General features: G+C 60.5%; 1 protein-coding gene across 1 annotated transcript; it reads right to left on the reverse strand.

The window, feature by feature from the left end:
- Positions 1-170: 170 nt before the first annotated feature.
- On the reverse strand, positions 171-26,280 carry RADIL (Rap associating with DIL domain). Its single transcript, XM_075436322.1, is given in 16 exon segments — positions 171-2,542; positions 3,200-3,339; positions 4,093-4,232; positions 4,531-4,930; positions 5,786-5,976; positions 6,329-6,479; positions 6,737-6,909; positions 7,421-7,658; positions 8,543-8,655; positions 9,361-9,521; positions 10,588-10,625; positions 10,759-11,418; positions 12,439-12,651; positions 12,653-12,711; positions 17,903-18,461; positions 26,202-26,280. Coding segments are annotated over 15 exon segments (3,333 nt in total). The 5' UTR covers positions 18,453-18,461; positions 26,202-26,280; the 3' UTR covers positions 171-2,436.
- Positions 26,281-26,636: the final 356 nt, after the last annotated feature.

A 26,636-nucleotide genomic window follows, 5' to 3' on the forward strand; every position in this document is an offset into this window, starting at 1 on the left:
ACCCTGGCTGTGCATGTTCTTCTCTTATTGCCTCTCTGCTTGCAGCAGATCAGCGAAGGAAAGCCCTGTGCGAGGTGCAGAAAGCAGCGGTGACTCCATTAAGCCCTCACTGCTGCTCTGTCTTACCATCAGAGTGAGCACAGGGAGAGCCAAGAGACAGCTACCCAACCAGAGCTTAGAGAGATTTATTGATCCAGTTTATTGTTGACACCAAGAGCATTTCTTAACGTACATCAGCCCCGTGTCCAACAGGCGCCATGCTGTGTTCTGTATCTGCACGAGAAGTTTATACACATTCGAGCTGTACAGTATTAACAAACGGGGGAAGTCAATACGTCCCGCTGCTCCTCCCAGGAGAAGCAAGCCCTCATGCACGCTAGTAAATAGCAGGGTTTATTTACAGTCTGTTCCAATACCTGACTGCACTGTGAGCAGCACACAGCTCTGGGGCTCTTTCCCACCTCCGGGGGTGCCTGGAGAATCGGGCTCAGTGGGGAGCAGAGGGTTGCACTGGTACTGCTGGAACTTGCCAGGCTGCAGCCCTGGTACAAACCAAGCCTCCCCCGAGGGCAGAGGGGAGTAAGGAGTGCGTGCAGTTTGCCCAGGGGCTCTTGGCAGCCCCTTTCCTGCCCTACAAACCTGCTGAGCTCGGTGGAGGATGACAGGCCACCATACCTACTTGATTCAAAGTGGGGTGAATCACCAGGAGCCCTGTGGGGCCCTGAGCCTCTGCTCGCCTGCCTGGTACAGCTGAGTCAGTGGCAGGAGGGCTGCGTTGGTCACAGTCCCCAGGCCGGTTGGCGTGAGCATGGCCGAGCAGAGAAGCAAGGCACTAGTGTCTTGGTGAAGGTCTGTCTTGCCCTAGAAAAGGCAGGTGAGGCTGTGTTGAAATCCAGTAGCGGAGTGTTTCCCCTGTGAAAGACTAAGCACAGAAACCGAATCTACAGCACTGAGGTTTCATTAAGGCCGACCCTGTTAACCATCCCTTTTCTAGCATCACAATCTCCGGAGCACTGTTGTGAGATGCCGTGTGGACGTCTGATTTGCTGCCAGAGCCTAGACCATGCTGGTTTAAGTGCAGGGGGTGATGTAGGGCTTTTTTAATAGGGTTCAGCAAAGCTAGGTCCTGGTATCTGTCTATATTTGAAATCAGGTTGGGTTTATCCCATTAATGCTGCTAACGGCACGGGGAGGACATGGCGGGCAGGAGGCCGGGTGTGCCAGGGACCAGCCAGGTGCGTGGTGGAGCTGCCACCTCGGCTCTGCCAACACCGTGGCTGTGGGCAGCGGGTAGCAGAGCTGCTCGGGGACGATCGACTGACCTTCCAAAGACGTGTCAGCAGCATGCACTTCTGAGATGCTCCGAGCTGGGCAGGAGACAGGCTGGCCCTACGATGGCCTGGCGAAGCTGGAGGGAGAGGACATGCTGCCAAGGTGTCATTTGTCTGCCTGGGCTAGTGTCAGCCACAGCTCCGGTCTGGCACCGCACGCTGCGGGCTCACTCAGCTCCCAGCTGGCACAAATCCGCTGTTCCAGGCTTGCAGGGACCAGGCACAGGCACGGAAGCACTAAGCTGGCCGGAGCCCCTCAGACAGGGCAACGGCTCCTGCGTGGGGAAGTTCTCTGCTGTGAATGCCCCACACTGCTGGGTCAGTCCTGGGGGCCTTCTGCCAGGATCGTGGTGCCAGAGCCAGGCAATGAATCTGTTGCATGAGCAAGGGTGAGAGGGTCCTTTTCTTCAAGGGTCTCCCCCCAGACTCCCAGGGAGCTGCTGGTGGTGTCAGCCCTTTGCTGCAGCCACTTCTCATCCCAACACGGGTCTGGGGGCAGCGAGATTGCAGCCTGGCAGCAGAAAGGCACCTGACTTCGGGTATGGCACCAGGGAACTTCACTCCTAGCAAGACATCCTGCGTTGGATTCTGCTCCTGGGTGCTCATGCTGCCTCTGCCACCCCCAGAGCTGGACACTCTTTTCCAGCCTGACATGCCAGTACCTCAGGTGGCCACTGCCACAGCAAAGCCCAGGCCTGCCCCATATGCTCATCTTGAAATCCCAGAGGTGTTTTCAAGCCTCCTGCCTGCCAGCGTGAGCAGGGCTGCCAGCCTAGAGGAACAGAGGAACCTGCCTACAGCCCCCGTGGGGGGAGCACCCCCTCCCTGCCCCCTGCCAGAGGGGACGAAAGAATGGGAAAGCTCCTGAGGAGGACAGCACTGGACAACGGATCAGGAATGATGCTCCCAGCCAGCGCAGTAAGAAGCGTGCACCACCCTTGCATGTCCTTTCATCCGCTGCAGCGCAGGGGCAAGGCGTCAGAAAGCAAATCGGGGGCAGTTGTGGAGTCCTGGTCCTCCCTCTTGCACTCCAGGCTCCCCGAGGCCAGCCTTGACCAGAGCCGCACCCGCAAGCTGCTGCAGAAGGACCCTCGTACCACAAGGACTAGGAGGAGGAGCAGCTGGAACCGATTTTTTTGGCTATTTCCATGTCCGACTTGGCAACCAGAAACCTCAGCTTCTTTTCTCCGGAGCGGATGAGGTCCACCGCACTGCAGAGAGCAGCAACAGGGAGAGAGGTGAATTCTGGCTCCCTGCAGGCTGGCAGCCCCTCAGGAGCCTGCCAGGTCACGGACACTTGGAAAACACCCCCCCGTCTGCAAAACACCTGCAGCCTCTGCTCTGCGCCTGCTCGCTGTTCCAAGCAGGGTCTGCTTCTCTCCTGCACATAGCTTTACGGGGAGCCTGGCCTCCATGCAAGTGCTGCCAGGACAAGGGCAAACAAGTCCTTGCTGCTCTGCCCTGTGGGCACCGGGCTCTGCCTCGGCCAGGCGAGCTGTCCCATCCCACTGCCTTTGAGAGGACACCTGGGCTGGGATGGGGCTGGAGCAGCTCTGCATTGCTGAGACCCACCTCTGGGCCTCTCATTTATTTCCCAGATGTGCTCTCCAGCTCTCACTCCCTGATCCCTCTTCCAAACCCCCCAAAAAGCTGCCTTCCCCCCGTTTCCACTGTCCTGTGCACATTATTCCTCTCTCTGCGGCTTGCCCATACCGCAGCATCCTCTGCGATGTCGGCTGGGACCGCAGCACCAGGGGCTCAGAGACCCTGAGCAGCTCTTTGCTGCAAAACAGCTGAGAACCTGGACTTGAGCAGCAACTCCCACAGTGCCGCTACCAGACGGGGCCCTCCGGCGAGGTGCGACTCACCTCTGGTAGTCTGCCCCGATGAGACTGGTGCCGTTGACAGCCAGGATGCGGTCCCCGATGGAGAGCCTGCCGTCGGCGGCCGCGGGGCCGTCCTCGATCAGGGTGCGGATGTAGATCCCCGGGGAGCAGAGCGCAGTGTGCTGTTGGCAGGGAAAGGCGGTGAGCGACCAGCCAGGGCGGAGGGGACACGAAAGGTTTGCGGTCCCAAAGGGCTGAGCTCCCAGGGTGGGGTGACAGCTCACAGCCAAGCGGGTCCCGGGGAGGTGCTGGGGACCGTGATGGCTGGGTGCTGGAGACGGTGTCACAGCACCAGGAAGGAAATGCAAACCTGCAGTTTTGTATCAATTTATACACAGAAAGGAGAGGTGGGGACTATCTTTTCTTGTTTGATCTAATTAAGAATAAAGCATCGTTAACCTGCAGCCATCTCGGGATGGGAGCTTGTTGCTCAGGGCTGTCCCAGGGGCTTGGTGATGCCCTGTTTCCTACTGACTAATGCACGGCCTTTCATCATCCACTGCGCTACCCCAGATCGCAACACCAACGTATTCAACGAGTGCTGTCGCTGCTCCCCTCCGCTTCCCTGGCCGCCCGCTGAAGGGTGGAGGAAAGACCTTGGCTGAGTCATTTTCCTTCCACGAGAACCCTGAGCCTGTCTGCTCTCTCCAGCTGCCATGGACTTCGCGTGCACGGCACAGCGACCCGGGAGCAAAGATCTGCTCCTCCCGAGAGATCACTCGCTCCCTCTTCTCCCCAGGAGAAGCAGTCCAGCTCCCATGGGAAGCCATTGACTTCTTCCCTGGCTTTTCCTTGGGTATGAAATGTATCCCACGCGTCCCACCGCAGGTATCTGGAGGGGCACCAGCCCTGTTCCGCAGTCATTGCGAACTCACCAAGCCGTCGATCAGCCCCATCCCCAGCCCGATGGGGCCTCTCTCCAGCTCCACCACGAAGACGTAGCAGAAGTCGTCAGTGGCAGAGCTGCGGCTGGAAGACTCTGGCGTGGGGTAGTCGTAGGGGGTCGGCGAGCATCCTGGCAGCGGGGAGACCAGCTTACCGCCCTGGTATGCCCAAACCCAGCCTCCGCAACCTCCCACAGAAAGCTGCCCCCCAAAAACCCCATCGTCTCTGACCTTGGGTTGCCCCAGAGCTGGTTTTCTGCTGGGGCAGGAGCTGGATGAGATGCTCCGTTTGCTCTTACCTACCCCGTCCAAGCACGGTTCCCTGCCAGGAACCCTCTGTGCGGGCAGGGCCGCGCAGGAGACCGGCAGCAAACACCCTCGTGCCCCAGTCCTGCACCCCCAAAGCAGGGCAGTGCCAGCTTCCCGTACCTTCGGGAGTGCTGCCTTTGGTGCCGTTCATCCCATTCCTCCGGGGGTCCTGCAGCCCCTTGCCAGTGCCTTGCGGAGACTCTGGGCTCCCGGAGTCGAAATTCAGGGGGGTGGTGGGTGGCGTGAGCAGGCAGGAGGGGTCTGTGGGCGCCATGCTGGCCTTGGGGGCCAGACCCCTGCCCAGCTGCAGCTGCCTGAGCTTCTCCTGGAGCTGGGGCTCGCCGGCGGTGGGCTCGCAGGGGCAGCCGTTGGTGGCCAGGCAGAGCGGGGGGCTCGCCTCCAGCTCCGGCTCGGCGCAGCCCCCCGGGGAGCAGCAGTCTTCCTGGGCGATGGTGTTCCCCAGGGCAGCGGCCGGGCTCTCGCTCACCTCCAGGACATCTGGCGTCGCACGTGCCTCTTTCTTAAGAAGGAGAAAAACGCTCTCTGGAACACCCTCCACGGGTGCTTGTCACACCCTGCCTGCACCCCACCACCCTGCCTGCTTGGACGCACGGACGGCTGTTGGGTCCAGCTGAAGCCTTGGCAATTCGGACAGTGCCAGGGCTTGTCCTGGCTTCCCAGCACAGCTCCCACACCCCAGTTCTACAGCCAGGGCCACGCTGGGGACACTCAGAGCCAGCCAGGAGGGAACTCCTGGTCATGTCCTTGCTGGGGGATATCATTGGAGGGGGACACAGGGAGAGCACTGCTCCTCCTGTGGCCCCATATCTGGGTGATGTGGCCCCAGGATGATGGGAGAAGGTGGCAGCACCTGAGTATGGGGACAGGGCAGGAGAGGAGAAGAGGACCTGCTGGAGGGACGTCCTCCCAGGGAGCTGGAGACAAACAGCCGTCGAGCTTAGCACCCGTAGCACGTCTTGCCCTCCCTGTGCTTTATAGGCATTAGCTAATTAGTGCTTTTGTGCAAGCCTGCCTGGCTACGTGGGGACAGGCAGGGTGCAGGGCAGGCAGGCCGAGGGAATGTGCAGGTAGAAGGGGAGCGCTGCCCGCAGACATCCCCCCTGCCTCCCTCCTCCCCACTAACGAGATTGCCGGGACGAGCCTGTCCTTCCAGCTCACCTTCCCGCAGCCCCCAGGCTGGGGGATTAGCAGCACTAATCCTGCCAGCAGCTCTACGTGAGGGCATCGCCGCAGCTCCGGGCTGCAGGCCAGGGCAGCAAGCCCTTGGCACTGGGCTTGGAGGGGTCCCCAGAGGGACCTGAGACCCTCCTGCCCACCCAGGAGAGGAGCAGCCCCTCCGTGGGGTGCAGGCTACCTTTGGGGGTGCTGAGCCTGGCCCCTCGCTGGCGTGAGGGCTCTTGCTCTGCAGACTCCAGAGGAAGTGGCGGATGTAGAGGAGGTGCCGGTAGATGTTGTCGTCCAACGTCTCCACCTCCAGGTCCACTTTGAAGCCCCCGCCGGGCAGGATGATGGGCGGATGGTTGTCGAAGGACTCCAGCATCTCATCTGAAAGGCAGAGGGAGGGAGGCTAGCGCTGGCCCGGGCTGCACCCCACTCCTCCTCCAGGCTCTCGTCCATGTGCAGTCTCCCAGCCGGGACCAGGGACGCTGAGCTGCCTCAGCACCCCTTGCCTGGGAACGCAGAAAGGGCCCCAAGCCCTCCTGAGCGCATTCTGCGTCCTTTGCAGTGCCCGAATCGCGGGGCCGTGGTTATTCCTGGTCACTGCAGCTACTACGGGAGCCCCAGGGAGAGGAAGGGAATTGCCTGTTTGGTTTGTACATAAAAACCTCGGAGGGAGCCTGCGGGTGACCGGGGCACGGCGACAGGCGCAGCGCTGGCCGTGAAGCCAGGGGCTCACCGGGCTGGAAGGCGGCCGGGCTCTCCTCCTCGCCGGGCTGCCACGCTGCGATGCAGCCCACATCCATCACCACCTGGCACTGGCTCAGCACCCGGTGAAGCTGCGCAGGGCTCAGCGCCGGGAACTCAGCTCGCAGGGATGGCCAGGACATCTGAGCGAGGAGACAGAGCCGGGGCAAACGGCAGAGGTGAGGAGCTGCTCTCTCCAAGGGGCAGGGGCTCGCAGTGGGGACAGGAGGGAAAGGCTGGGCAAGATGGAGTGAACCTGAGCATCCTCTCCTCGGCGCTGCCCACCCACGGACCCAGCACCCCGGGAAGGGGCATACACCTTTGCAGGGACCCCCAGATGCTGAGCAGGGTGTCTCCAGCCCGTGTCCATCCCCATGCTGCTAGCCCGGGCACTCCTCACCTGGACCAGCTGGGAGCCGGGCATGGCCAGCAGATTGGCCACGCTGGTGAGCTTGGCAAAGAACTGGTGGGCGAGCTGCTCAAAGCCGGCGCCGCACAGCCACTCCAGCAGCAGCCGCACGCTGGCCCGCAGCTTCACCCCCTGCGACCAGTGGAAGCAGCCCAGAGAGGAGCCTGCGGAGGCAGAGCATCCGTGAGAACGTGTCGGGGAACAGCCCCCTCGTCCCCCATCCTTCGGCCGGAGCCCAGCCCCTGCCCCAGGGGTAGAGCTGCCCCAGGGCAGCAAAATAAATTGAGGTTAATGTCCCCAGTATCCGATAGCTGTAACTCCTGGTGGTGGCTGGACTTCGCCGCTGTGTTAATGAGGGCTAATGAGCACCTCGGTTACAAAGCAGGCTGCAGTGGTTTATTAACGAGCTGCTCCTATGAACTGCTCTCAGCCTCCTCTGCTCAGGCTCAAAAGGGCAGCGCTCTCGATGAGGATGGGGCATTTGTGGGGCTAAACCCCTCCTGGGAATGGAGACAGCAGCTGGGTCTGTGCTTGGCCTCCAGACTTGTGCCTGTCTCCAGCCCCTTCAAGCTCCTTGAAGCCCCCTCCCTCCTGTACCTCTGCAGGAGGCACCAGGATGGGCCAGAGGGTCTCCTGATGGGCCCATTCCCTACAGGGGGGTGCTCGAGGACTGACCCTTGTCCAGCAGCTGGTTGAAGAGCAGGGTGTTGGAGAAGAAGAAGAGGTAGGCGAACATCTGGGAGGTGATCTCCGGGTGCACTTCGTACTGGCGGAGCAGGTCCAGCACCGCCTGGTAGATGAGCACGACCCTGCGGAGCTCCTCGGGCAGCGGTGGGGACGCCCGCCAGCTCTCCCGGCACTCGTTCTGGAAGGGGTTGCACTCCAGCAGGGCAGGGAGCGACACATACAGACACTGCAGGGAGAGCGGCAACTTCACAGCAGACCAATTTTGGGGGTTTTCTTGGCACGAGCCGAACCTTTCTGACCCCCTCACCTCCGCAGCGCCAGCAAGGATTGCTGGGCTTGCTCCGGCGAGGGGCCGGTCCTGCTCACCCTGCCTCGATGCGCTCTGGTGTTGTGCAAGTGTTAAAATAAATAAAAATGAACGCGTCTGTCGCTTTTAGCAGTTGGAGGTGATGGCGTGGGGCAGCTCAGCGAAAGGGATCTGAAAACTGATCTGGACCAGGGCAGCGGCCGCCCAGCTGGGCATGAGGGTGAAAGAAAAACCAGGACCGATGGGGATGACCTTTCTCTATCACTTAAATGGGAGAGCAGCACCTAGCACCCACCTCTGCCGAGGGTAAGGGGGAGGCGAGGGTGCTGGGGAGGAGGGTGCTGCTCCGGCAGCGTCCCCGTCTGCTGACAGGCAGGGCCGTCCCGTCCGGCACACAGCAGCCTTTCTCCTGCCTCACACTGCCCGCTCTGTTCCCTGCTCCTGCTGCCGCCCGGCCCTCGCAGTCCAGTGGCGATGGTCCAGGGGCCCCTTTCCACCGCGCCCTCAATCGCAGCATTATGCCGCGCCGGCCGGAGCCAAGCAGCTCTCCCAGAACGCCTCCCCCGAGCCGCTGCGCTGCAGGCAGGGGAACACGCCGCAGTAATTCAACACTTCTCCTGGGCTGCAACCAAAACTCAGGGCATTTCAGCCCAAAGGAAAACACCTCGGCGTGATGCAACTGCCAAAGAGTAAAAGCTTAAAAAAAAAATAAATCCCAAAAACCTCCGGCGCTGCCCGAGAGTTGCGGGGGATGCTCGTGCTGGCCCCGCGGGACGCCGCTGCCCTTCGCGGGGAACACCTACCTTAGAGATGTAGTAGACGCACTGCTGGAAGGTGTACATGATCACCTCCTCCAGCACCGTCATCGCCTCCTCGCTGGCTGTGATGGTCGAGGAGAACAGAGACTCCTTGGAGCCTACGGGGCGGAGAGGACGACAGGGGAGCAAAGCTGCAGCAGCAAGGCTAGCCGAATGCACCGCTCCCCACGTCCCTGGGGCGGGGGTTACTCATGCTCCCGGGCTGCCATCGCCACCACGGCACCCATCAGCAGGGACGAAGGGGCTCCTCCTGCCCCAGAGACCGCCCGCCTGCCATCGCCCACCGCTCGCAACGCTGTGCTGCGGCATGGCGGCCTCTGTCCCGCAGGCAGCCCGTCCTTCCAACAGCCTGTCCAGTTTAACTTGCTGCGTAGACCAGGCTTCTGAAGCCAATTTAATCCTTTCTTCCTTTTTTTCCCCCTTTATTTTTGCTGGCAGGCTGACCAGCAAGCCACTCTGCAGGGCTGCCTGCAAACCCAGGTGCTCCCGCGGCATCCCTGGGGACAGAAAGCCACCCCTGAGGGACGAACGCTCCCCGCAAGCCGCCGCGCTGGAACGCGGAGGGCTCGGCTGCGAACGCAACACAGCCTGGCCCTGAAGCCGAGCAGCACCACGGCACGACGCGAGGCTGCTCCTCCTGCACAGATCACCCCGGCCTGTGCCGCGGAGACGTCCCTGCTGGTGGGGATTACAGGGATTCAAGGAGCGTCTCGGGGTCACCGACCACCGCTTGTGACTGGGGATTAGCAGAGCAAAGTCACTCCAGCGGGAGAAGCCAAGCAGGGTGCTGCGTCCAGCCCTACCTCTGACATCCAGCTCCTCCTCCATGCTCTGGATGTAGGTGGGCGATTTCTGCTGGACGAAGTAGAGGACCTCGATGGCATTGGCCATCCAGAAGAGGATGTGCTGCAGGTCCGGGAGAAGGTCTGTGATGGTGAAGCGGGACAGGGTGGCGGGGTCCTGGCTGGGGAGACACAGCGGGTGTTACGGCTGCTGCTCCTCGGCATCCCCACTTGAGTTTCTGGGGAGAAAACAGCCAGCCTGGGGCAATGCCAGGAGAGCATCTGCACCCCCCACCCCCAAGCCCAGCACCCCCTTAGGAACACCCTTTGCAAGCAAAAATCTGGTGGTTTTTGCTCTGCAGGACAGCAAAGGGGACCCTGCGGGGACCAGGCTGGCCGAGGGCCACCTGGCCTTTGTGGGGTGCCACGTTTTGGGGGAGGAATCCCCCTAATACAGCGGAACTGCAGTAAATACTCGTGGCTGAAGAGCAGCTCTCCCCGAGAAGTATGTGCTGCTCCTGCCAGCTCGGGACGGTTAAACCCAGCCTGCCCAAGCTGGGCTGTTCAAAAATAAAACTAAATAAATAAAAAGCATCTGGGAAGTTTCTCAACTGCTGAACTGCTTTTTCCTGCTATAGGAAAGGCCTGGGAAGCATCCTCGGAGCTCGTCCTAAAGGAACGCTCACAGCAAGCACCAACGGTTTCTCCAGATGCTGCTTGGGAGCTGGATTTTGGAAATGGCTGGGAAGCCGGCCTCACGCCCCGCCGGGAGCCAACCCCCCACACCTCTGTGATGGCCCCAAAGTGGTGCTCCCCACCCCGGGACCCCACATGCCACCATCCCTGGGTGGACACATGCAATGTCAGCCCTGTCGCCGCTCCGCAGGGACAGGGGTCTTCAGCATGAATGGGGTGAGACCCCACGCTGGGGCCATCCTCAGGGATGCTGAAGCCACATGTGCAAAGCCTCAGCCTGGCCTTGGATTGGAGAAGACCCCAGAGCTGCTGCAGGTCCTGTTCCCCTCCAAGCTCGTCTGCTTTTCCAGCCCCACACATTCCCAAGCAGGGTCCTCGCAGGCACCGTGGCGAAAGGACTAGAGAGGTGAATGCGTGGGATTGAGCAGGAAAACGCAGTGGGCGTGGGCGCTGTGAGGGTGGTTATCGCCAGCCATGGGCTCCCCTTGCTTGTGGAAGAAGAATTCTCCCCGTTTCAGGGCAAAATGAGCAGGGGCGGCGGGCTGCACTTACTGCTGGGACTGCTTCTCAGCCAGCTCCCGCGTCCGCTCCTGGGCAGGGAGAGAAGGGGAAAGCAAAATGAAAACCAGCGGGATGGGGTGGCCCGAGCTGGAGGAAACCCCACGGGGTGGGGGTCCAGCAACACCCCCACCCACCAACACCCCCGTCCCACCGCCGACTGACCCACACCGTCCTCTGGATCATTTTGGCCACTTTGAGCAGCAGCTGCCCGAAGTCGCCCGGCTCGAAGCTGGTGGCCGAGTGCTGGATGCAGAGGCAAAGCAGGAAGGCGGGGGTCAGCTTGTGGTCGTCCCCCCCCGGCTCGATCAGGGTCATGATGCGCCGCAGGAGCACGTCCTCGGCCGCCGGCTCAAACTCCAGCAGCAGCTTTCTGCAGGGTCCCCTGGGGCCGCCGGCGGGCGAGGGGCCCCGCTTTTTGGCGGCAGGGTCCTTCAGCAGGCTGCCGCACGCCCCGCAGACGGGGGGACCCTCGGGGACGGCGGGGTGCAGGGCTCGCAGCCTCAGCAGGGTCTGCGCCGGCAGCGGCTGCGCCTTCATGGGGTCCTTGTAGAGGAGCAGGTAGTAGAGACCGAGGGAGAGGAGGTCCCCGTGCCGCAGCACGACCGTCCGGGTCACCTCGGCGAAGTTGACGGAGATGCCGGCGCCGGCGATGGGCTCCAGCACCAACTTCTCCTCCGAGCGATGGCGGGAAGGTCGGAGCTTCCTGATGGTGCAGTGCAGGGGCAGGATGTCGGGGGCCGACAGGCTGATGCTGGGCTTGCTCGCCTGCGTCCTCTGGCCCACCGTGTGCTGCTCGCGGTTCAGCAGGTAAACCAAGCTGTCCTGCCAAGCGGGGAGACGCGGGATGAACCGGGGTGGGGGGAGAAGGGGCCCCCCTCCCCGCCGTGCAGTGGGTGCTGCAGCCTCCCGCCGTCCCCCCACCTGCTGCGGGGCAGAAACACGTTTCTCTCTTTATTTTCCTCGCTGCGGAGCGGGACAGCAGCCATCCCTGCTTTGGGCACGCTAATAAACGGGCACAATAACTTTGGGCATGCAGTAAATGGGGCTGCTTTGCGCAGAAGGAGCCCCCCCCTCCACCTCTCACCCCCGCCCCCCTTCCCGCAGCTGCTTTTCCTTTCCACCTTCTCCCCCCTGACAGCAGCGATGGCTGCATCCCCCTGCCCAGGGCAGGACGGCGGGACCCCGGTCAGAGCAGCCTCCTCCCTGGGGCAGCTTGCGGAACTGCTCCGTGCCTCAGTTTCCCCAGCTGTACTAAACGGGAGGGCTGCAGACAGGTGAGGGCTGCAGTGCCACCGTCACCCTGCCAGAAAGCTTGGAACAGCCAGATGCTCAACGGGGACAAACTAGCCATTAACTACAAGAGCCGTCCCAGTCCTTCCCAGTTCTCCCAGCGCCTCCAGTGCTGGGGAGCAGGGGCTCCCAGACCCGCTGTCTCCTTGCTGCCGCTCGTTTACCTTTGCCACTAACGAAGCAGCCGGACAGGGGACGGGGCAGCTCGGCCATCGCCCCCCAAACTGGGCCATCCTTGTGCCAGCGCAGGGATGCTGCGCGGGGGGGACCTTCCCCGCACCCCTCTGGGGCTTTAACTGGGGGTCGCGGGTCCCGGCTCGGCACCATCCCCAGTGCTTGGGGACAGGCTTGGGGACAAGGCTGCAAGTCCCAAGCTGGCACCCGCTCTTTCTATAAAGGATGCTCTCCCGCACCCCCACCACCCCCCCTACCCGCACCCCAGCAGCTCCGGCCACGCAAGCAGCCCCCCATCCCCGGGGAAGGGGGGAAGCAGGGGGTGGGGAGTGATGGGGAGGGGGGTGGGGGGTGATGGGGGGGGGGTGCGGTGCTTACATGCTGCTGGCTGTAGCCCTGCAAGAGCAGGAGGTGCGGGGACTGGTAGAGGGAGTACCGCATGCTGCTCCGCGCCGCCGGGCTGCCGGGCGGGGGGGGGCAGAGCCGCCCCCCGGGCCCCCGCCGCACCGGGCGGCCCAGGCTGCTCTCGCTGAGGCTGCGGCGCAGTGGGGGGGGGGGCGGGGGGCGGAGGGGGGCCGCCCCGCTCAGCCCCCGCCCGCCGAGCCCCCCGCGCCCGGTGCCGCTGCAGCTTCCGAGCTTGGGCGTTGATGCCTGCGGGGATTGAGGGGATGGAGAGGGGGGAGAGCAGCGTTCAGCATCCCCCCGCCGCCACTTCCCCGGGCCCCCGCAGCCGCAGCACCCCGCGTCTGGAGGGATGCTGCAGCGTGGGAGCGGGGATGGAGCAGCTGAAACCACCCCCCCACCCCACCCAGGGACCACGCACCCTCCCCGGGCTGATGGCCCCCAGTCCCCTGCCCTCCCCCAGGGGTGACGCCAGGACACCCAACGCGGGGAGTTTTGTGCCCCGATGTCATCGCCAAAACGGGGGTCACCCCAGCCCACCCCCCAAACCCCACTGACCGGGGGGCAGCCGGGCCGGGCTCATCGTCCGCAGCATCCCCCACGCACCCCAGCCACGCTGCCAGGGGCGGGGAGGAAATCTGCGCTATACAGAAATTTAGCTCAATCTTTGCTAAAAAAAAAAAAAAAAAGAAAAAAAGAAAATAAAAAGAGCCTGGATGCTGCTTTCGGGCCTTCAGCACTCGGTGACCCTCAGGAACGGGTGCTGCAGGGAGCATCCCCCCCCATCTCCCCGAGCACCAGGCAGGCGTGGGAGCTGCGAGCCCGCCTGCCGCAGGAGCGAGCCGCAGCGAGCTTCTCCCAAGCATGGGTTGGGGCAGAGCTGTCCTCACGACGGATGTCAGCCGGAGAGAACGAACAGGCCTGGCCCAGCTGCCAAAGCAGCCCCTCGCGCAGTGTCCCCAACCCCGGGGGGGGGTCCCCACGGACCCCTCCGTGCTGCGAGCGTGGCTCGAGCGCTGCGGGAGAAATGAGAAGTTGTTGGGGCCGGTGGGCGATGCTCGTACCTTGGGTGGGCAGCCTCCTGGGAGAAGGTCGCTGGCATTCGGGGGGACGAAGAGATGGGGGGGGATAAAAAAAAAACCCCAAAGGATTTGCTTGCGGGAGCAGCGGTGCAGCACGGAGCCAGAGCCCCGCTCGCAGCTCGGCCGACCAGAGAGCTGGCTTCGGCCAGCGGGATCTGGGGACAGCCGGCGGGATTTGGGGACGGCAGAGCGGAGAGCCTGGTGCTCGGGGCTGCTTAAAGGGACACTCACGAGCTCAGACCCAAAAAAAAACCCATATGTCATCTGCCTTATTTGGTGAGGAATGGGTTGACGGTTCTGAAATACATTTTTTTGTTTGTTTGTTTTAAATGGAGCGCTCCTTTGCTGGGAAAATGAAAGAGATGGGGATGGGGAGGGGAGTGGGAGAAAATAGCCCCTGCTGTTTACATGCCTTGGGATTGGGGCAGGGCATAGCCAAGCCGCCCTGAGCAGCGGTCCAGTGCCCCGCATCCTTCTTAAAAAGGCAATCGGCCCCGCTCACGTCCCCATCACGGCCACCGGCACGGCATGGGACGCCTGCGTCCCCAGAAATCCGAGGGGTGCAATGAGCCTGTCCAGGCGGGAGCACAGCACAAGCCGTGCCGCGGGGATGCCAAAGACCACCCCAAATGTAGAAGGCCTTGGCTCCCCCCAGCAGCCCCAGCCACCAGCATGGAAATGGGCCAAAGGGATGGAGGACGGCTGGTCGCAGCCCGGCCCGTGGAGTGGAGGAGGAGAGGGACCCGATCCCCAGGAGCAGCTATGGCTGGAGCCCATGGCACCGGGTGGGAGCGGGGGCTGCCGGGACAGAGGTCCCACCGCCCGGAGAGACACACCATCACGGGTCCCTTATCTAGGGGAAAGGAAGCTTCTGTATTTATTCTGCGTAGAAAAAAAAAAGCTGCTTTTTGACTGCCGACAGAGCCCCCGTCATAGGCTCCCCACCAACTCCGGAGCTGCGCTGGAAAGATAAACATGGCTCTTTTCCTGAGCATAACAAAGTCCCTCCATAAAATGGGGTGGGTTTTTTTTTTTTTTTTTCAGCCCTCTGGTACTGTTTTCTCCTCCCGAGCGTGTGCAGGTTATCCCACCCCACGCGCTGCGTGCGCATCCCCGACACGGCGCGGCCGGGGCAGAGCTGAAGCCACAGGGCGAAGCGGGTGGGATCGGGGCTGGATCCCACCTCGTCCCTCCGGGAGAGCCGGGCTCCCCGGGCAGGGACACCGCGCGTCCCCCGGCCAGCCGCCGCCGAGCTGCTGCCTCCAGCCCCAGTCCCTGGGGGAAACCTGCCCGTTGCGGTGCCTGGGACCTGACTCTTCCTCAGCCTAGGGAAGAGTTTCCCTTCTTCTGGCTAGGAAATAAGCAATAAACAACTCCATGGGCCCCAGGAAAGAAGAAATGCTTTGAATTTACCCAGGAGGGGCAAACACCGGGCTAGTCCTTCCTAATGTAATTGCTACGCAGACTCTGCAGGGAGTCCTCGTGCTGAGGTATATCAAAGCCAGATCCTCAGAGCTCCCTGGCAGAGCATCTTTTAATGTAACAGGCTTAACGCCCGAGTTTCTGGAGGTGTGCACGCGACTCAGCCTCCACAGAATCACAGAATGGTGGGGGTTGGAAGGGACCTCTGTGGGTCACCCAGCCCAACCCCCTGCCGAAGCAGGGTCACCCAGAGCAGGCTGCACAGCACCGCGTCCAGGCGGGTCTTGAATATCTCCAGAGAAGGAGGCTCCACAACCTCCCTGGGCAGCCTGTTCCAGTGCTTCCAGCCTCCCAGGAAAGCCCTGGTGAGCTCGGGACACGCTGCAAAACGGGGCTGGTTTGGGAAGACGAATGCCATAGAGATACCGAGCGCTGCACCTCTGTCCCAGCACCCTCCAGTTTGCGGGTGTTTTCCCCCGATGCTCCCTAACCGCTGCCTCGTTGCTCTGCAAACAGAGCGAGGCCAGGGGTAGCAGAGAGAGAGGCCGTCAGCCTCCTTTGCTGCAGAGATGCTCTACCTGTGCCGCTAATTAGTGGCATGAGAAGTGAGTGCCGCCTTCTCCAGTGGGAAGCAGCTAATAAACTAATTAGGATAATGGGTAACTGAGCAGATAAAGCTCTTCAGTTCTTTGCTAACAGGTCATGGATGGGTGTGGAGCTTTTCCCCCAGCCACCAGCTCAGCAGCAGGGCAGGCAGCAATGCTCCAGCCTGTGTGACACCAGTGCTCCCAGCCCTGCCGCTCCAGCGATGCTCCAGCCTGTGTGACACCAGTGCTCCCAGCCCTGCCCCTCCACAGATGCCCTGCATGGGGAAGGGCCCTGCAGGTATTTCCCTGGGTATCCCGCTTCGCAGTAACCCTGTGCTTTTTTTCCTCGGGACCTGCAAGCCTCAAATCCCTTTATTTTTACACAGATGCTGCGTTTTCCACACCAGTGACCCATGACTGTGGGCAGGCAGCTGATGCTTGGCAAGGTGACCTCTGCCAGCTCAAGGCTGGTGACAAGGGCAACCGTGGTGGAGGGCACTCACAGTCAGCCCCCATCACACCAGGAGTTTTGTGTCTTTTTGAGGTGCTGCATGAGGGGGAAGCAGGTCCCTGCCCCAGATGTGCTGCACTGCTCCCATCCATCCCCGGCAGCTTGCGGGTTGGGTGGGAAAGCGTGGTCCCAGCCCTGCAGCATCCCTTCAGGCGGTGCCGCCGGCACAGGGCAAGACCGGTGACAGAGCCTGCCACCCACGTAAAGGGCTCCAGAAGTGAGATTTTGAACGGGTGAGACAAAGCAGGGCTGTGTAAGTCTGCAGAGCAGACAGCCTAAATAAACGCGGGTGTAGGTTTTCTGTCTCGGAAGAGCTTGGTCAGCTCCGGAAAATGCCCAAAGGTTAAAAAATGGAGAATTTCCACCACCCCGCCCAGGAGTGCTGAAACAACTCCAGTGATATCTACAGTGAAAGCATAATGGGCTTATTTCCAGATCCAGGGCACGCGATCCGGTCAGGAGCTGCTCCTCCGTCGGAAACCACGGAAGGGTGCAGAGCCCAGGTCAGCTCAGTGCTGCTCGCTCCCGCGCCGGGCAGCCCGGAGCCTGCCGCTCCCCCAGCCCACCTGGGACCCTCACCCTCCCCTCTGCTGCCAGCCCACCCAGGATCCGGGTCACGGGTGGGAATGCTGCTTCCTTTATCCGAGGGGAAGGATTCGAGGCCAAGAGTTGATGTGACCTTGGGCTCAGGCAGGGAGCTGCCACGTGGCCCTCCCCGCCGTGCGCTCTGACCATCATGCTTGGCTCTTGCCCTTTATCCAAAAAAAGCCGGTTTTAGTCGCCGCTCACCCAAAGTGCTTAATGGCTCTCTGATCCCGGCTGGAGAAACCGCCAAAGAGCAGAGCAGAGCATCCACCTCCGCACTCCCTCCCCAGCCTGAGCCCCTTCCTCCCCGTGCGCATCCCAGTGAGCTGGGATCGATCCTGCAGCGTCCCCTCCCCGCGCAGACACAGCAAGAGATGGAGCGGGGAGGACCCTGGCTCTCCTTTGCCGAGCACCCAGGGTAATCCTGCATCATCGTTTGGTTATCTCTGACAACCACAACTCTTTCCTACAGATGCGAGGAGCTGCTCGGTGCCCAGCCCAGCAAAACCCCCTGGCCGACACCTCCCGAGCCTGCTCCGGACCCCTCCATCAGCAGGTCAGACACACCAACGGCATCATGCAATTAAAAACCTGATTTAAAACCTTCCTGCCCTCATCCTCATGGGGCTTTTATCTGAGGGTGGGAGGAGGTAAACTCATTACTCTGCGCTAGGGTCACTTATTAACCTGCCGGTTCCTAACCATGCACTTATCTCCTCCTGCCAGCCCTGGACTCAGTCAGGCACCTCCAGGGGAGCTCTCCTGCCCTACATTGCTCTCTCCTCATTAGCTTTTTGTTTGGTTTAATTGCTCCTGCAGATCTGCCTGGGGGATGCCCGTGGGGAGATGGGGCAGGGGGTGCGGGGGGAACGGGACAGTGCTCAGCCGGGCACGAAGCTGTGCGAGGTGTGGGATGCCCTGATGCTGGTTCACAGCGAGGAAGAGCGGGCAAGGCTCATGGTCTTGCCTGCTGCTGCCCAGTTGTACGTGGAGATCTGCTACGGACCCCTAGGCTGGCTGGGGTAAATATTTGAGGTCACAAGTACTGAATTTCGGCAGGAGAGCACCAAGTACCAACTCCACCCAAGAGCTTTGCAGCTAAAACACAGCTCTCCTCCCACCCAGCACTTGCACCAGCCTCCCGTGCTCAAAACACGGGCAAAAGCTACTGGGGTGGGGTGCATCTCCCGCAGGCAGCTTGGAGGGGACCACAGCTCCCCGGACCCTCTCCCTGCCCCGCGCCGGGCTCTGACCTGCAGTGGTGGTGTCCACGTCCCTGGCCGCCAGCTCCTCCACCTCCGCTCTCTTGCGCAGCTCCAGCCGCCGCGAGAAGCCTTCCCTGGGCTTCCAGAGGTCCTGGATGAGCAGTGGTTTCTCATGGTCACCCAGGACCCTCAGCGCCTCCGTCTGCCACCGTTTCTCGGGGCCCTCAAACTTCCCGATGACATCGCACAGGGCGTACTGCCCGGCACTGAGCTGGCTCAGCCCGTAGCGCTCCAGGGCCTCCTTCACCAGCTCCCGTGCGCCCGAGCTGCCCGTCGCCAGCACGCTCTTGTAGTTGGTGCCCGCGCAGATGTTGCCACCGAAGATCTTCAAGATGCCAGGGGCTGAGAGCTGGGTGGAAAGTTCGGCCGGGTCATCCTCACCGGCTGCCGGAGAAGCGGAGGTTGAGCTCCGGTCCTTGTAGCTCAGTGTGCGGTACAAGACTTGGGAGAAAATCCGGCTCTGGCGCTTCAGCCGGTTCTTGGATGGTGGAGCCATGGTGGAGGAGGACCCATAAAACATGGTGCGTGAGGATGTCATGCGGCACAGCTGGGTGGGGAAGAGGAAAAAGGGAAAGATGAGTGGTTCGGAGGCCAGATGTGCAGCAGGGAAGAGCGAGCAGGAACCGGCTGGTGGCTGCAGAGGAGCCACTGTCACCTCCAAGGTGGAAAGCGACAGCAGTGAGACAGGGCCATTTCCCTCGTGCAAGCCAAGACACCAGCGAGCAGGCTCAGCTGGGCTCCTTGGCATCAGCACGGTTACCCCAGGACGGATTTGTCCCTGAAAACACAGCCTGAAGCGATCCCCAATTTCTCCATCATGCACATGAAGAGGTCCCTCTTGCCCAAGCAAAATGCAGCGGGAGGAGAGCAGAGCCCAGCAGGACTTGGCGGGGCCCATCCTGGTCAGGAGCCAAGGCGTCAGCAGTCACTTTCACTAACAAGTTTACGGAGCAATCTCGCTTTTCAGAGGTGAAACAGAAAGCTCAAGTGCAAATTCAATCACTCCGAGGTTGCTGCTAAACGCTTTTGCTCAAGGAGAGGCACAGGGTGAAAAGGGGCTTTAATTAGCCTTTTTAAAAATGTCCTGACTCGGGCGAATCTGTCAGCTGCTGCTAGTTTGTGGAGGATGTTAAAGCACGTGGTGGCATCGCTGACAACGCTGCCCTGGTCACATTACCCAGGGCAGGGCTGCTTGGGGTGGCCCCGGATGGGGAGCGACCACAGGAGGGGTGGCCATGGCCATGCGACAGCTCCTGGTGCACATGGGTCACCAGGAACAGGCTGGAAACCGCGATGCTCTCGTGGCTTTGGGCAGATTTGGTCCTGCCCGATGTCACCGCCGACATCTGGGGCCGGCTTTGAAGTCGCATCCTGGACGCGCAAACACCCGGCGCTTGCACGGCGCTGATAACGCCAGCGGCTGCCCCACGACCTGCTGGTCGGAAAGAGAACCTGAGCGTTTCTGATTCGGACAGGATGAATTTCTCCCTCACCTCCGGATTTACAGCGTGCAGCCTGCGTGCAGGGAGCAGGCACGGGCAGGGACTCGCACACAAGGGGACCCCCGAAATGCCCCATCCGCAGCTATCGGAGCGCTTTGATGCCGCACTCGGCACGATCCAGCTGCGCACGGCCCGGGAGATGCGGGGGGCCGGCGGCTTTCTGCATCTGCAGCCCCATCTCGCTCCTCTGGAGCAAACCCAGCGCTATCAGGCAGCATGATGTCGGCCCTGGAAAGCCTCCAAACCACCATCTAATTCGGGAAGAAAAAGCGTCCCTGCTGCTAATGGAAGAGGTCACCTTCTAACCCAGAAACCACCTCCCTGCCGCACACGGAGGATTTCTGCGGGGTGTACATCTCCCACCCCAGGACTAGAGGCCCCCAGAACACTGCAGATGGGGAAACTGAGGCACCAGCAAGTGCTAAGGCTGCAAGACGTGCCTGGGAGCTGGGCAATCCTGCTGCACCCCAAGTCACCCCTTTTACCCCCAGTCCCACCAGGACTATGACAACACTGGGGTCTGTCCTTCTTCCCAAGCCACTGGCTGCGACAGCGAGGACATGGCAGCCGTCTGGGTGCTGCGAGGCATGGAGGGGAGATGCCACCACCGCCCTGGCACGTTGCTGCTGCCTGGCTCACTGAGACTGGACTTAGAATTATAAAATCACAGAATCACAGAATGGTAGGGGTTGGAAGGGACTTCTGTGGGTCACCCAGTCCAACCGCCTGCCGAAGCAGGGTCACCCAGAGCAGGCTGCACAGGACTGTGTCCAGGCGGTCTTGAATATCTCCAGAGAAGGAGACTCCACAGCCTCCCTGGGCAGCCTGGGCCAGGGCTCCATCACCCGAAATCATAGAATCGTTAAGGTTGGAAAAGACCTCTAAGATCACCAAGTCCAACCGTCACCCCACCACCACCACGCCTGCTAAACCACGTCCTGAAAAATCAGCCTGGAAAGCAGGGCTTAGCATCTCCTGGTTAGTACCTCACCAGCTGAGCCAAACGTTGGCTCCAGCGCCTTCACCACAACTCACTGGGTTGGGGGAAGGCTCTCCCTGCTCCCACCTTCCAACTGGGGAAACTGAGGCAGGGATGGGGTTAAAGCTGCGGCTCCACCCATGCTGCTGCTCCTTCTCCAGCTGAGCCCGGAGCTGCTCGGGACATCCCTGGGGACATCCCTCGGTGTCTGCGGTGTGGCATCTCCCCGGAGCGCCGGGGCAGACCCAACCTGGGGAGCAGGTCAGGGCACTGGCAGACAGTCTGGTTCAAGAACAGTTTCCCTGGGCTGTCAGCACGGCCCCGCCAGCCCTCACGAAGATCGGCCAGAAGAAAAACTACCCCGGTGTCCCCACGAGACCTTGCCATTAAGGATGCAAAAGACAAAACTTTGTCATCAAATCACTGTTTTCAGTTCGCAGCTTTAATCTCCTCTGCCCTGAACTGCCTCCAGCACAAAGCGAAACCTTTTAACATCTGCTGCTGGTAAAATCGCTTCTCCGAGCCCACATCACAGACAGAGACACCATCCTCGCTCCTCACAGGTCCCTGCCTGGGTTTGAATATGTTATTTATAGCTCAGCTCTTTTCCTGCTCTTTCCGTCAAATGCAGCTTCTACAGAGTGCAGGGGCAAAGGCATTTCATGGGAAAAAAACACAAAGCCTGGACTGAGAGCAGCTTCTAGCCTGGTCAACCTGTTCTTCAACATCTGGAGCCACACCGGCGCGATTTCACCAGGCACCAGCCCAGGCCACCTGAGAAGTTGCAGCGTTATCCCAGAGACAGCGCAACGCACGGTCTTTATCCCCCCGAGGACTGGAATGGACGCGGTAAGATGGTAACGAGATGGGCTCCTCCAGCACCCGTACGCTGGGCACGGAGGAGGAGGTGACAGAGAAAACCGCAGCACGTGCCATGACATCGGGTCCCGCTGCGAGGGCAGGGATGCTCTGGCTGGACCCAGCTACCAGGGGACAAGCCAGCAAGCGCGTTCACGGTTCAGGCATGTCTTCCCGCAGAGCGGTGGGACGCGTGCTCCTGGGCCTCCCCAGCCCGGGCGAGCCCCCTCCTCGCTGCCGGCAGCCCGGTTCCCCGGCTATGGAGACATGCAGCTATACAGACACGACCCAGACTTTCTCAAGAGTCCCCTTCTTCAGCGTTCAGTGATGACATCTCTGCTAGCAACTCTACAGGAATTAGCCCATAGCCTGTGACTGCTGCCCGGCGGGGTCTCTGTCGGGTATCCTCCCCCTCCCCGCACGCTGTGCCCAGCCACTCCAAAACCTGCTATTTTCCCCGGCCAGCACCGTCTGTATTTATTCTGCAGAGCTATGACAAATGCTTTTGGTATTCACGTGGCCACCACATGTCCTTCCATCACCGCAACCAACTCTGCAACCGCCAGGGACTTCCCTGCGGGCTCCAAGGTTCCTGCTCCCACCATGGGTGAGCAGCTCCTTCCTGCTGCCCCCAACCAGCACCCAGGCAATGCCTCCCCTTACCTTGCCATCCTTTTCATGTGCCTTTTCTCCTTCCATTCATCCTCTTCCTCAAAACAGGCCTTCCTCCCCGTCACGCATCATCCCGGGCAGATTTCTGTCGTGCCTCTGCAAGAGGAAGAGGAGGAGTGGTCCTGGGCTGCTCACAGACGTCAGCTGCCCACAGTGTGGTGGCTTTGGAGGGCTCAGACGTGCTGCACCTCCTCCATCAACACGCATCGCATCTGCGGGCAGGCCACCGAGTTGCACAGAAGGCCTGCAGCTCAGCATCTCACCGTGTTCCCCCCGCTGCAAGCTAAACAGACCCGAGCGCTCGCCGCAGTTGAGGGCTGCTGACTCCTGGGGACAACGGGGGACATGTGGCTGGTGACGGGCACGTTTGCACATGTTCATCCAGCCACAGCAAGTAGATGGGGAGGACCAGATCAGCCCCAAGCCCAGGCTTCATCGCAGCATGAACACAGCAGCCCTGGGGGGGGACAGAGCAAATCCAGCCATGGTGATGCCCACCAACAGCATCTACCCCATTGCAAAGAGACAGGGAGAGAGCAGCGACAGGAAAAGAAATGCTATCAGAAAGGAACAGTGAAGAGGAGGAGATGGGACCAGCAACAACCCCATGGCCTTCATCTCCTTCTCCCAAGCACGTGTGTCCTCAGGGACCCTCTCACCCATGGGTGGATAACGAGTCCTGGACCAGCTCCTTGCCCCAGTAGCCACAGCACACTGGGATGCTCACCGAGATGTGTTTTTCTTGAATCTCAGTCTATTTTGCTGGGCATCAAGGACAGCCACCAAGCACTGTCCCCTCGCCTGGCTGGCACAGATCCGCAGAACCATGATCAGCGGCAACCGAAAGAGAAAGAAAAAAGAAGCAAAGTGCCTGTGGTGGTTTCACGGTGTTTCTCAGAAAAAGCCGGCAGGGCACAAGATACGCTCTTTTCCATGGCTCCGTCCGTCATTAAAGACAAAAGCACCATCTAATTAAATCACCTAATCAGAGCCTCGGTGCAGGTTCAGCCCACCCCCTCTTGCTCATCCAGCGATGGGAGAAACTTTCTGCAAGGTGACAGGCCACGATGCGAAGGGCAAAGAGGTGCTGAACCCACCTCTGCCACTCACCAATCCTTCCGAGGATTCTTCGCTCCCGCTGGTTAAATATTTATGCCTGATTTCCAGTGTGTCTGGCTTCAGCTGCCAGACATTGATTCTCGTCATGCTTTTGCCTGCTTAATTAACGAGCTTTTGGCTACCGCGTATTTTCTTTGCAAGAGTATTTAGATGCTTGAATCAAGCCCCCCCTTCCCTCCGATTTGATTTATGAGCAGACTAACCCGACGGTGGTCTCGTCTCTCGCTGTCAGGCATTTTCCACAGCCCCTCGGTCCCTTCCGCCGAGGTGGAGCGGCTGGGTTTGGCTGTCGTAAGCCCAAATTCGGTTCTGATAGCGCCCTGACCGAAAATGCAAATCACTGCTATTTTTTTTTCCAGAGCAAAATTTCCCATTGCCCTGAAAATTTTTAATTTTCCAGCACAGAAATCAGGACAGACACACAGCCGTCCCCCGGGCAGCTCCGGCGGGAGGAGGGAGCCGCTGAGCCCCCGCGCTGCCTCTCCCCAGCATCTGCGAGCATCTCCTGCCGACAGTGGTGCACGGCCAATTTGTCACCCAGATTAGGGACAGGAAAACAGGTACAAATCCATTTATTCTTTTTGAGTGCAAAAAGATTTCCATTTTCTATTCCGTTCCAGCTAGGATGCCTTTCGCTCGCCCGGTTCACCGCCCGGATTTGTACAAACGATTAACACTGCGCTGCTCCGGGCCAGCCCCAGGTTTTTCCAGAAATCATTTCCATCTCCTTCCAGATTAGCGATAAAAGCACCGAAACACCGAGGGCACGCTACCAGCTAGCAGTGCCCAGCAGTGATAATCTCCTCCGATAACTGCCTTTGAAACGGATCAGGTTTATTTAATGCTGGCTTTCTTGACACTGTATAATGTCAGCTCTAAATACCGGACTGGACTGTCTTTTTTAATACCGGAGAGCGCAGGTTTTTACAAGAATCTCACCTCGCATAACTCAAGCGCTTCGCAGAAGTGTATTTCAGCCAGAGAGTCACCTCTTGCATCGGAGACTGAAATCAGCTCTGCTTGCCAGGAGTTATTTTCCATACAGCCACGTTGGATGGCAGGAATTTATTCCTGGTGCTGAAGTCTTTAAGCAATTAAAGCCTGAGCCAGGTTTCTCCCTCTTCTTCCTGGGGTGATGCTACCAAGCCAATCAACCTGTAGCTACCAGGTCATCTTACTCCCTTTCGGGAAGAGCAGCAACACTGTTAAACCACTTTTTAATGTGGAATTTCCCTGGGGCTCGTCCTGGCGCAGACGCAGCTTTGCATGGATGGGTGGCAAGATTTCAGCTATAACCATCCCAGAACAGCAACCAGCAAAGCAATTTCCCCAGATCTCTATTTGAAAAATTTCCCTTTTTTTTTTTTTTCCCCCTTTCTTTCTTCTTTTTTTGATGGAAACCTCTCCAGTCGCAGCCTCGGTGTACTGGCAGCGACCGCAGCCTGGATGTTGCGAGCAGAGGGAGAGGCCGCCCCGGCACTGCAATGTGGAACAAATTATAACTCAGAGAGCAAAGGAAATGAGAACACCCTGGACGCAGCGGCTTTGACGCGCACTCCTGGGCTCCAAAGCCCGTCCCTCTGCAGATCCCATCCCTACAGCCGAGGCTGCCGGGTCCTGCCCGGGCAGAGCCCCCAAACCCCTCCGTTCTGGACCAGAGCCCCTAAACCCCTCCGTTCTGGACCAAGTCTCTGCTTCAGAGCCTGAGCTTTTCTTGTGTGAGTTTTATCCATCTCATTCTAGGGACAGATCGGCGGCTGGTCATGCCGATGCCAGCCTCGACGCTGTCTTTAGCCGGATCAGAGCGGGTAAACTCCTTACCGCGTTATTATTAGCAGCAGGCACTCTGCGGTAGCGCCCAGGACCCCACAGCGCAAGGACTATTCAAACAACATAAAGGCAGTTCTGGTCCTGCAAAGATAAACCAACAGTTCGTCCTGAAGGCAGCTATAGCTCCACAAACAGATTATAACGATTTGGGACCTGATTCGACAAGGGCAACATGAGTCCTGTTAGCAGGTTTTCTTTTCTTGCCTTTTTTTCGTTATTTTGTAGGGTCTTTTGAGCCGCCAACGTGCATCAGCTCTCTGGTAACGCGCAAGTCCAAATGCCAGCCCTCTGCCCGGGCAGCTCTATTCACACATACACACAAGAAACATTTCACAACGAGCGTTTGCTTTCAGCTGCCTTCTGAGCAGCGGAGTCTCGGTAGGCCGCCTAATTATAAGAGCTTTGCAATATTTTTTTTTCCCAGCGATAATTAACTGATCCTGGAGAGCGCTGAAAATAAGCACTTCCCAAGCAAGCAGCAAACTCCCCTGAGTTTTCTCCGCTTAAGTTGCAACTCAGCATGAAACCACTCCAGCCTCCCAGGGACAGACCATCCCAGCACCTCCCCGCCAAGGCCTGGGATGCCACCACAGCCGCAAGCAGCTGAATGCAGGTGAAACGGCGGGTGTAGAACAGCAGTGGGATCCCGAGGAGTTGTGCAATGGGGAGAAGGACCCCAAGGGGTGTGCAAGGGGGAGAAGGACCCCAAGGGGCGTGCAATGGGGAAAAGGATCCCAAGAGGTGTGCAAATGGGGAGAAGGACCCCAAGAGGTGTGCAATGGGGAGAAGGATCCCAAAAGGCATGCAAATGGGGAGAAGGAACCCCAAGAGTTGTGCCATGGGGAGAAGGATCCCAAGGGGTGTGTAAATGGGGAGAAGGACCCCACGAGGTGTGCAGTCAGGAGAACGACCCCAAGAGGTGTGCCATGGGGAGAAGGATCCCCAGGTGCCTGGCAGTGGGACAAGGACCCCGAGGTGCCGCGTCTCGCCCCCCCTGCCCGCCCGGTGCAGTTCGGCCGGCACCGGGGCAGGTCGGGTCTCCAACGGCAACCGGACAAGCCACAACCCTACCCACAGCCTTCCTCCCGCCTCCGCTTTCCAAGGGGACGAGAAACAAACGCTCCGGTCCGAGGAGGCGCGGAACCTGCTGGCCCCATCCCGGGGAGAAGCCCCCCCGGTGCAGGGGGTCAGCGCGGCGGGGGTGTCCCGGGGATGCTATCGGGGGGATCTACCCCTTCCCCCCCCCCAAAAAAAAAAAAAAAAGAACCCAGAGGGTTGCTCGGGCGGGATCTGTGTGTCCGTGTGTCGTCCCCCCCTCGGTACTCACCGTGCGGGGCTCGGCGGGGCAGGCTCGGCGCGGCCCCGACGGCTGCAGCGCTTGGAGCCGCCGGGGCTGCGCGGCGCGTCCCGCGGCCGGGGCGGAGCGCGGCGGAGCGGCACTGCGGCGCCCCCCCGCGGCCGCACGCCGGCACCGCCCGCCGCGCAGCGCCGAGCACCCCGTGGGCTGCCGCGGGTGGGAGGGCCGCGGCTCTCCCCGCCGGTGCCCGGGCACGGTGCTCGGTTAAAACGGCGGGGAGCGAGGCAGGCAGGGCTGCGCGGGGTAAAGGGGACGTCCAGCGAGCTCCGGAGTGGGCCTGGAGGCTGGCGCGGCTGTGAGCGGGCTGGTGGTTGAAATCCCAGCGGGGTGGATCGCGACTCGCCGAGTTTGTCGGAGACGAGGTTGTGGCTGACGCTCTGCCTCCCTCGGTTAAAAATTCTCGTG

The sequence above is a fragment of the Opisthocomus hoazin genome, chromosome 15 (genome assembly GCF_030867145.1).
Source record: "Opisthocomus hoazin isolate bOpiHoa1 chromosome 15, bOpiHoa1.hap1, whole genome shotgun sequence".
Taxonomy (NCBI): Eukaryota; Metazoa; Chordata; class Aves; order Opisthocomiformes; family Opisthocomidae; genus Opisthocomus; species Opisthocomus hoazin.